The sequence below is a fragment of the Glycine max genome, chromosome 8 (assembly GCF_000004515.6).
Source record: "Glycine max cultivar Williams 82 chromosome 8, Glycine_max_v4.0, whole genome shotgun sequence".
Taxonomy (NCBI): Eukaryota; Viridiplantae; Streptophyta; class Magnoliopsida; order Fabales; family Fabaceae; genus Glycine; species Glycine max.
Genome location: NC_038244.2, coordinates 15,119,198 through 15,130,555, shown reverse-complemented (window position 1 = coordinate 15,130,555; position 11,358 = coordinate 15,119,198). Strand labels below are relative to the sequence as shown.

The 11,358-nt window shown below is 31.4% G+C and overlaps 1 protein-coding gene across 3 annotated transcripts; it reads right to left on the bottom strand.

The window, feature by feature from the left end:
• Positions 1 to 598: 598 nt before the first annotated feature.
• LOC100798422 (potassium channel AKT2/3) lies at positions 599 to 7,367 on the bottom strand. 3 transcript variants are annotated; one of them, XM_003532942.5, is made up of 11 exons: positions 6,833 to 7,367; positions 6,315 to 6,533; positions 4,684 to 4,842; positions 4,535 to 4,592; positions 3,691 to 4,008; positions 2,964 to 3,203; positions 2,500 to 2,817; positions 2,223 to 2,408; positions 1,900 to 1,975; positions 1,224 to 1,793; positions 599 to 926 (listed from the first exon to the last, which is right to left on the bottom strand). In XM_003532942.5, the coding sequence occupies exons 1-11, from the start codon at positions 7,072 to 7,074 to the stop codon at positions 808 to 810; spliced, it is 2,505 nt and encodes an 834-aa protein (XP_003532990.1). In that variant the 5' UTR covers positions 7,075 to 7,367; the 3' UTR covers positions 599 to 807. The 3 variants fall into 3 exon arrangements, with proteins under 3 accessions (XP_003532990.1, XP_006585490.1, XP_014634580.1); XM_006585427.4 differs by lacking the exon at positions 6,833 to 7,367 and having other exon boundaries at positions 4,684 to 4,853; positions 6,315 to 6,453; XM_014779094.3 differs by lacking the exon at positions 6,833 to 7,367 and having other exon boundaries at positions 4,684 to 4,859; positions 6,315 to 6,444.
• Between the last annotated feature and the right edge of the window lie 3,991 nt (positions 7,368 to 11,358).

Below are 11,358 nucleotides of genomic sequence, written 5' to 3'. Positions count from 1 at the left end.
TTTTTTTCAGATATTAAGCTCCACTAGGACTTCCGTTTTGAGTACATTTTCATTTTATTTTTTGAAACAAATTTTATTGATTCTTATTGTATTGTAAGTTGTAACCTTTATTTCTTTTGGTTGTTTGATTTGTCGGGTATGATTAAGACGATTTTATACTCACATTTTAAAGAGTGTTAGTGTCTTAGCTAGTTGTTTATTTCATGTCATAATTTGCTTAGCTCCACCTTACAACATTTTGTTAGAAAGGAAGTTGTTAATTAAAAACCATTACGTTATCCCCCATCAACTTATGATTAATGTCACTGTTTGTTTGGTGTTATAATAACCATGTCATCAAGCTGTTGGGCTGGGTCAGGCACTTAGACAGGTGGTTTGGTGAATTGGTCGGGGTGCTGCCTAGCAGAGCACACATGGCAGGTCTTTCCCATTACGGTTCAATTATGTTATGCTAAATTAATAAATTGTTCAAGAATAACGATTTGAGTTGCATAATTTGATTCCTACTACCAAGGCAATGGAAGTACTTTTGATCTTGTTCCTCCAGCAGCTCAAACAATTCTCAACTAAATTTTTTAATTAATCCAACACCAAAAGAAAAAGAAAAAATGTCAACTATATTTTCAGTTTTTTGTGTAATAGGAAATGGATTTTCAGTTATTGGAAGTAAAAAAAAAAAACTAGTTTCCAACCAAACCACTTCTTTATGGCTACAGGAAGAAGACAAAATTACTAACACAAAAGAAACATCTAAGTAAATCTGTTGTGCGAGATTATATATATATTTACACTTGACATTTTCGCATCTCAGCTTATCCAACAAAAAAAAAGTTTGTCATTATCTCTGATCACATCAACGGAGTCTATTTCAGCTCCTTCTTCATTTGTCACCATTGCATCTTTTGCATCAAACCCAAATTTTTCACCTGTTGAAGAAGATACAATATACAAACAAAAACATTTTAGTGTACTAAGACCTGCAAATTTTCTTTCTCAAACAATGTACACAATAATATAACAAAAATCTATACTTTTTTGATGGATTTATATAGACTCAAGTTTATGGGTCTAACACAAAATCTTAAACTCAAGTTTATGAATTTTTTCTCACTTATATGGTATATGGTGTTCAAGTTTTTTATTTCTATCTGATGTGAGGCTTCACCTCATACTTAGTTTTTTCATAATTTCAGTAATGAATTGATGGGAACTTGAAATGTTACCTGCAATAGTTTTTAGTTCCTCTATTGAATCAGGCAACCTTATTAGCTTCCCAGCTTCCATGGAACATTTTTCTCTTCTAACTACAGGGTGACCTCTATATATGCTTACCCTTGGAAACTTTAGTCCACTATTAGATCTTCCTCCATTGTGCTCCTGCTCTTGATGTCTCCCTTTTAATACAACTTCACTGAGCATGACCTCAGTTACATTAATTAGATGCCCAATTTCACGCTTCTGCAGCATTTCATTTAAGGTGGATGAACAAAATTCATGGTTATGCACATCAGAGACATCAGCACCATTCATGACAAGCAACTGAACCATGTCAACATGATTTTCGGCCATGGCAATTTGGATTGCAGTTGTATCACGGTGATCTTTGGAGTCAACGTTTAGTCCTTGCCTTAGAAGATCGGTCATCACTGTTAGTTCATTTCTTTTTGCTGCTGTACACATGAGATCGCCTGCTATGTTTGGATCAGAGAGAGCAGAAAGCTGGAAGAGGATCCGGAATATTGAGTAATGTTTTGATGCTATAGCATCCCATAGTGCAGTGTTACCATTCATGTCTGGCAATAATTAGAATATAAATCATTTCATGAAAGTGAACTATATATAATCAAGAAAAATTCAGAGGGAAATTTAAGTTTAAGAAAGGGAATAGGTATGTTATACCTTTTATATGCATGTTGCATGCATGCTTGAGTAAGACTTTAACACACCCTTCATGCCCATTTGATGCTGCTATGTGCTGCACAACAGGTAACAATTTGTTTTGACAAATAAATCTACTTTTACAGTTGTTGTGATAGAAACTATAGTAAAGGAAGGAACTAATCATGTAAAAGGTTAAATTATTTGGTAAAGAGGTCGGTTGCTTTATATATATATCTATGAGATCTGGACCAGAGATTCAAGATCAATTTTAGAATATACAATTTTTTAATTTGATTTAAAGAAATATAAACATGCTCTTTGAACCAGAGATATGAACATACCAATGGAGTTTTCCCTTTGGAGTCTCCAATGTCAGGATCCAAACCTGCTCTTAGAAGCTCCTCAAGAAAAGCAGCATTGCCAGTGCTTGCCACAGTTAGCAAGTTCACAGCCATGTTAGGGTCCTCTTCTTCTACGTTCTCCACCATCAAATCTTTGATACTCAGATCCTTAACCTGCTTGAAATGCTGCATTTTGCATCACAGCTATGATGTTTCAGAATTGAAACCAACCATAAGAAGCATTAAGACCTATAGCCAAGATAGCAAGTACCCCCACCTGAAGAAAATTTTTGAGTATTTGTATGTTATCTTCTCTTTTAATCTGCATTGCTTCTAGAAGAGTATTGGTCTTGAGTCTCAGGAGCTGTGTGAGAGTCTTGGTTCTGTAGGTAAGGCTCTGAGGTCTACAACAAAGTGCACCAAACTCTCCAAACATTTCCCCAGTATGTAGAGTCCCTAAAATTCTTTCTTTCTCCGTTTCAGTATCGAGGATCTCCACTTCGCCAGAGACTATTATGTAAACATCATCTGGTGCTTCATTTTGCATGATAACATCCTCTCTGGGTGGTATGTATTCTGCCTTCATTTTTGCAACCTGCACATTAACAATTTATCCCATCAATTTAATTGCCCAATGGTTGATTTAAGTCCGTCCATACAATTTTATTTTTTTTATCGGCAAATGTTAACTGTTAATTTTAAGTTCATATAATTGTTAGAATAAAGTTTAGTTTTTCATACCAGGGACAAAATAATTTCTTTTGAGACGCCTTTGAAAAGATAGACTTTCTCTACAGTTGCAAAAAACAAATGCTGGCAGATGCTTTTGCAAATCGACTTCGGAAGCTGTTCAATAAGCTGATGCTGGTTCAAGCTCTCTGCCTTAAATCTTAAGCACATGTAAGCCAAGATCTGCTCTTTTAACCTTGGAGGCAACCGATTTCGGCACACAAAATTTGATGCTGCTTCAATGCTATTTCTCTGCACAGATAATACCATGAAACTACATGAGACATTAGTCACAATTGCATATAATTCCTGCAGGGTTCCACGAAACCTACAGAGATTCCTTCCAATTTGTCAAGAATCTGAACTAAAGAAAGTAGAAAACATGGTGTAAAGAGAAAGAGATAGAGAATTTTGGCAGAGAAGACTATCCAATATCACTATTAAGAAAGATTCACATATACACCAGCATTTCTAACTTAAGGGAAGACCAAAACAGCCAACTGACAAATATTAACTAATAGAATCTAAAACTAACTTTTAACAGAAGTAACTAATTCCCAGATCACCGTTTAACAAAGTTATGAATAAGAAATATGATGACATAAATATAATCTCCGACACTAGGAAATCATAACCTATATAAATTATTTTATATAGTACATGTACATGACCTGAAGTTTATTTATATCTCCTGGGTGAACCAAAGAAAAGTGACATAAATGTGAAAAAAAATACTTACAAACTCCATGGTACGGCGAGTTCCTTCAACAACAAGATTTGTCATGTTACCAATCAAGTAAGCAGTTAGGCCAAGGTTAAAGAGCATGTAGAAAATAATGAAGATCATTTCTATGGTGTTGACAGCGTGGAGGTCACCATAACCTACAGTGGTCATGGTAGTGATGGACCAGTACATGGCTGAAATGTATCTGATCCGAAGGCTTGTCTCTCGGAAGTTTGGATTCACAGCTCCAATCCATGTCTTTCCTTGGTGGGGGTAACGATCAGCTAGCATGTAATACAGACACCCAGCACAATGAACTGAAAAAAGTGTTACCTGCACCCGTTTTCATATTGATGTTTCAATATTTTCTATTTCAAACAATAATCTGTCATTTATCTGGTCAAAAGCTGAATGTTTTATTTTATTTTATTATTTAATATTTTCAAACTTTTATTTTTATACCCATTAGTCTAAATCAGTGATAACGTGACATTGTTAGTCTATCACATCATCACTTAATCAATAACATGATAGTGTGTTAGTTTGTTACATTATCATTTAATTAATCAAGATTAATAAAAGGTATACAAAATAAATATTTGAAAATGTCATATAGTAAAATAAATAAATATAAATAAATTCAGGAATTAAACTGAAAAAAAGATATATTATAAATATTAAAAAAAAACATGTTTAAGCCTATAAATAAAGTCCTTTGCGCAGCAAATAGTATTTTGTAAACAATGGCAAAATCCTGAAAAATGAGTAGTTTTAATGAAACAATGTGGCAGATGTTTATTGACTAAAACATATAGTGGATATAATTTTTGACATAGGAGTGAAATGAAATATGACATACAGAAAGAAGCCTAGCACATCGGACCCAGAAATAGCTGAACCTGATGTCTTTCTCAAGCCTGACAAATGAATGCAGCTACATAAATTTTAACATGGTAATAATAATGATAAAGTGGATTGATTATTATTAGAAAAAGTAAGATGGAAAACCTTGTGAAGTATTGCTTGACCCGTCTGATTCTCCAAAATCTGAGCAGGCCCAAGAGGAAGTATGGGAGGCCCACTTTCTGTCTGCCAGTGAACAAATATCCAATTGCCTCATATGGTATAGTTGATGCCAAATCCATCACGAACCATGTAGACAGGTATCTACCTCATTACTAACACTATCATCATTAGTTTTACTTTACTGCATATGTATATAATTAGGACAAACTTTGCAAAACAAGACCACTTAGTTACATAATCTAAATTTATTAAAATGCAAATTAGATGGCACTTGCTTATAAGAGGAGTGCTAGGTATACCCTGTTTCTATTTCCTTTGTTTCAGGTGATTATTTACTCTTCTAACTCTTAGCTTCTCTTTGATTATGGGAAAAAGATACTACTCAAATTACTCAAGAAATGTGTTCAATATGAATTATTAAATCCCAATATGACACGAAGAAATTTTTATGAAAACGCAGTAATTTCAAATCAATCAACATGGATATGCATGATTCAAAGGAGAGTGAAAATAGGTATCATTCTCCAATAAAATAACACATAAGAGTCGGTAAGTTAGGCACTCCAAGATTTCGTACCATTTTTCAACTTTCATATTTAAAAAGAAAATGTTTATAGTATGAAACTAAGAATGGCCTACGTGACAACATGCCAAGATTAAGAACTTGTTTGGGTAAGTTTCTTTCAAAGCACTTCTAATAAAGAAAAAAAATAAAAATTGACCGAAAATTAATTTAGAAGACTGAATAGCAACAAAAAGTGATGCAAAAAGCAACCAGTCACCAATTCTGATTGCTATAAATACTGGACCCTATATTTATATTGGGCTGGCCCGTTTTTGACTTTCTAGTATCTACTGATTTATTTTATGGGACTTGGACCCTGACCAATATTTTGGTGATAAAATTGAACCAGATGTCCGTTATCTAATTTAGTTCTAGAAAACAATAATCATTAAATATTATTAGGACAAAGGCCTCTATAATTATCGGGTTGAATTTGATTGATTATTCAAAACTGACCGCTGAAAAGTTGGTCTAACACAAATCAAAGTTATCAAAATTCGATGGAAATTAGTCCCCGCGTTTACCCTCTCCCAAAAGAGGAATTGGATTTTGGAAAGAATTAATCCCTCATTCATGCTTTCGGAGGGAGAATAATATTTTATACCAAATCTAGTTCTTTCTGTTAAGACAATAGTATTAAATAGTGTACGGTGAATGAACCTTAATTATATTAGAATAATAACACTTTTACTTTATATTCTTACATTCAAATTCTTTAGAATCATAAAACAGTAAAATTGTTTTGGTGGTTTGCATACATTCACGGCAAAAGTTATCCATTATTCTATAAACATACATTCACGGCAAAAGTTATCCATTATTTTAGGCGTTTGCATGGTGGAGATTAATTTCAAGATAGCTGAAGACTTGTACGTATAAATAAATTAATTAGTTTTTTTTGTTTGTCCTGATCTAGAAAGAGGGAACCACCACTATAAATATGACCCAAATAAATAATTAATTAGCAGTTATTAGTAGTTGCCAAGTTTGGTTTCTGCAACAGATTATTAATTCTATAGAATGGGACAAAAATGAGTGATTAACTAACCTTACTACAATCTTCTTCTTGTCTCGAACTAGTAGATGAGTGGTTCGATCAATGTAAGCCACGAAGAATGTCAAAACAATATCAATACCGAAGAAAAGATCAACAACAGTGTCCACAATATAGATTTCCTTATTGGAAGACTTGTGCATGAAAGCAACTTCAAAGGGATACACCCATGCAGAATAAGCTACCAGAAGAACCATAAAACTCTCCCAACACCTGCACATATATATATATCCAACCAAAATTAAAATTTTAAACTCCTTAATAGTTTTTGAACACCAATTCTTCATTATGGTCAAAATCAAAATATATATTTGCTTCAAAGGAGGTACACTAAAGAATTATCAAGTTAAAAGCCAAAAATGTTAAGTAACTAAAGAACTTTAAAATTAATTTTTTTTTTTAAAAAAAAAGTCTAACAAGCTGATATCATATTAATTCACCTAGAGAAACACACACGTTTGCTTTTTCCAAATCGGGGTCTTAATTAATTAGTGGTAAGGTAATTATTGTACCTGTATCTGGAATCCATTGGTGATATGATCCATCCTTTTGAGTTAACTGGATTCTGGCTTGAAACACCAAGTGGGGGGAGAATGAGCTTTGAAATATTCCGCAGATTGAAAGAGGGAGACATATGATCTTCTTCATTGAGATGATTACGCTCTACTGAATGATCATGCTCTTGCTTGCTGTAACTCTTCTTCAAGCTAGAGGCTAGTTGAGGATTGTATGAACTGAAGTTCATCCCCTCCATTTCTACTTCTTCTACAATTAACACAAAATTATTGGTTGGTGGATTTTCAGAAAGACTTATAAGGAGGTTGGCATATAGAGAAAGAGGTTAGAGTAGATTCTAAGAAAAATGCTTGTTAAAGGGGAATAGACAGAAAGGGCAATGCAAGCTCAAGGTATATATAAGGAGCAAGCTAAGAGCTTTTATGATGATGATATTATTGTGGATGTATGTATGTAGGAGAGTTGGCAGTGTAGCACTAATGAGGAATGGTGACCCAAGAAAATGAGGTCTTGATAGCGAATAATTCTAATTCTAATGGTATAGCCCTTAGTTTGTTATGTATTTATACGTTAGAAAACCGCCTTAATTTTGGTCAATTTTAACTCACCTTAACTGTGATATATTTGATTGTCAAATGTTTCAGAAAATATTATCTAATCTCAAAGACTAAGTGAAATATCATAGGATAATCATCTTTTTCTAAATAACTTGAATTTATAAGATTGAGTTAATTTTTTTATCAATAAATATTAATTATTAGAATATTAGTTTAATTAGCAGAAGACTTGAGTAAGTTTTAACCTCAAATTCTCAGGTTATATGAGATAAAGCCAATTTGAAGTAAAAAAACGTGGGGTATAATTATCAGGACTGCTGTGGTGCAGATCCACGAACCCCGTGCTCATTCCTCCCTCTTTCCTTCTTGCTTCCTAGCTTACCCCCCCTTGTATAATGGCACAATATTGGAACATCATTTTCTGATGTTAAATATTTGGTTGACAGGTTCCAATAATAGGAAAAACACGTACAAAGTTTGTGACCAGCTACAAATTATTGAAAGGTAAAGAATCATGACATCCACGTGCATTGCAAGAATTTATGTGGTTTGTATCTTGGCATGATAGTTCAAAAGTAAAAAAAGAAGGTAATTTCTCTTTTTGTTGTTTTCAGACTTGAATATATTTTTATTCTTATAAATTAATACTTTTTTTTGTCTTTATAAATATATTTATTTTATTTTAATCTATTTAAGTTTATGTTTTTTTTTATTTTAATTCTGTAAACACAAATTTATTATAAATGAAAAAAATTAGAATCTTAAAAGAATTAAAAGAACTAAAATTGATAAATCATAAACTTTTGCATGGATAAAAAAACAAAAAAAAAACTTAAAAGGATAAAAATTAAAAAAACTAAAATTTATAAAAACTAAAATTAAAAAAATAAAATTATAGGGAAAAAAATGTTAACGTATCGGGTTTGTATACACAGAAATTTTGACTTAAAAGTAAAAAAAATTTGAACACTGGACCGCAGGAGCTAAGCTACTGTTGGGTATGCATGTTGTTGTCAGAGGCTAGTATGCCAATTAATGGTAATTGGTGACTTGGTGCATTAGTGAATGGGTTAATTAATAAGATCAGAAAATTCATTTTGACACTTTTCTTAGCGATAAGAGATGTTAATCACCAAAAAAGAAGAAAGAAAGAAAGAAAGAAATGGTAACGTTTGTTGAATTTGTGCACGGTATCACAACCATGTTAAACTAATTAGTCACTTCATCTTCCAATTAGAAATCCGTACATGTAGTGTTAAACATGTGTTGGTGATAATTAATTTGACTCAGGCGTGTGTTCGCATGCAAGAATAAGAACAAAGGTAACTTTATAAGTTAAAAGAGAGGAATTTCTTGTCTATATCTTTATTTTTTAAAATAAAAAGTAAAAAGAAAACGATTGAGCATAGTGACAATAGTTAATTTTGAAATGTGAATGTTAAAAATATGTAAAGTGTGTGGCTGACCCCAATCACGAAAGTTTTGTAAGAAAATTGGAGCTAGCTAAGATTCATGAAAAAAAAATGATATATATATATATATATATAAGTAATTTAGAAATAAAAAATATGTATACAAAAAAGATAAATTATCTTTATTAATAATTTTTTGCATATTTGATTCAAGTTTATTTCTTTTAATAATATGATGAATAATGTTAAATTATTATGTATGATAAGATTATTAATTTTTATAATAATTATTTTAAAAAATATATTTTAGGGAGATTTCTAATTGGTGTATGGAAATTAATCCAAATTTTGTGTACCTCTAAAAAAAACCTAGATTCAATGCTTGTTCTTGAGTCAAATAAACAAGAGCCAACCATAATATACTCACCATCATGGTCATAAATATGGTAGAAAGAAAAAATAATAATAAAAAAGCAGAACCTTATTCTGCAGGGCTCTTTGATGTTGCGTTGCATGTACTACCTCAGCATAATTTCTACTGTATGTTTCAAGCATAGAACAAATAAAGTAGAAAAAAGAAGTTATAAATTAATTAGAGACCGAGGAAGCATGATTTTCTTGAATGGTTATAATGATTTCTGAGGATAAATTTGACCACAACAACCACAACCACTCGCATATGGTTCTCTATTAATAATACTTCTTTGTTCTTTTTTCCTCAAAGAAATGGATTGCATGAAGACAAGTTAGTCACGTAAGTATTGGTCCAGTTATTTTGATAAGATATGAAGGTCGAATCCAACAACAATGACAATTGAAAAATGAAATTCTCCACTTTCTTTGGGACCTTCTTCCAAAATCACAAACCATGAATCGAGGACTCAGATTTTTTTTCATGGCCACGTCTCCAGGTTTTGTCTAAGAAATATAAAATAAATAAAAAAATCCTTAGTAAACGTTTAATTGAAAAATATCAACTTTTTAAAACTTCATTAAAATAGGATTTATTATATATTTTGATGAAGAATTTAATTAGAATATGTGTAGATAACTTTTATTCTATTAATTGTGAACTTTATGTATGGGAAGACAATTACCTTTTGTGATAGTTGTTTTAAAAATTATAAATTCTATTAATAATGTAAAAATTATAATAAATTAAATTATTTTGTGAAATTTTTAGGGATGTTTTATTATTATTATTTGTTATTATATTATTTATATGAAATATTTATCAATTTGATTGATGATTAATTTTCATTAAAAATTTGAATGATGTTCCATTCTTAACCATGTTTACTCTATTCTTAAGGTTCTAACCTAAATCGTACTTAAGGGAAATCAAGGTGATTTTTTTATCATTATTAATTATCATATGCTGCGATAAATAAATTAAGGTAGAAAGTACTATCGGAATCACATTGGCTTATCTTGGTAGGGATGTTGTCACAAACTCACCAGAAGTCGTAAACTAACCGACATCATAGCTTTTGTGGTGGTGATGATGATTTAAAAGAAAATAATAACGTTACGCACCTTTTTTACACACGTTATTTTATTTTACAACTTAAAAAAAAAAACTGTTATTATCTTATCACAAATTCACAACTAGCTATATCTTTTTTTTTTTAACATATGTCTCATCAAAATATGTGATGAAGTATGGCTCCTAATAAATATGTACCTAACGCTTTAAAGAGAAATAATATGAATTTAGCACTTGATCCAACTCTTCCACAATAACAATGGGAATGGAAGAAAAATACCATTATCAAAGTTGAATTCTTTATCCAAAAAATACAACAAAAATAAAAAATTACACAAATAATACATGTTCAAAATTATTCATCTCAATTTTTATTTCTTTTCCTTTCTTTTCACTTTTATTTTCCTTCCTAAACTAAATATATACCTAATTAAAAGAAAGCTGCGAAAAGCAAATGCATAAAAAAAAACCGTTGTAAGAAGTTGGAAGCATCCATGTTTCAGAATTAAATGAAAATGTCTTTCTTAACCCAAGTTAAAAGCAAATAAGCACTTAAAGCCAAATGATTTGTAGGACAAACTTAAAAAATACCTAGATTATTTCTCATATCGAATCACGAAAATCGAATTTATATTCTTTTAAAATAAGAATTTATTTCTCACCAACTGGATCTTGTATGATAAAAATTTCAAAATTCTATATTCTATCATTTTTTTTTCTAGAAATATGTAAAATGGGTATCTGAGTGATCGATATAAAGACGCGTCATGCCGGCAGCTATGGATCATTGGCTATGGCGACACTCAGTACTGTACTAATGTTTTAACTTTTCAATGAAAACTAAATAATAAGTTGGCGATCACTTTATCTATTTAATTTAATTATGGGAGCAACCTCGTTTCACTGCATTGCATATTCGAAACCCACTATTTGTGTCGACAGAAACCGTGGACTAAGGGGAATGATGACCACTATCAGATCACTAGGTTGATTTTAACCATGTTATTTTTGTTCCCCTCTGCGGCATCTCTTTTGCACTCAAGGTAATTCTGTATTCTTTGTTCACA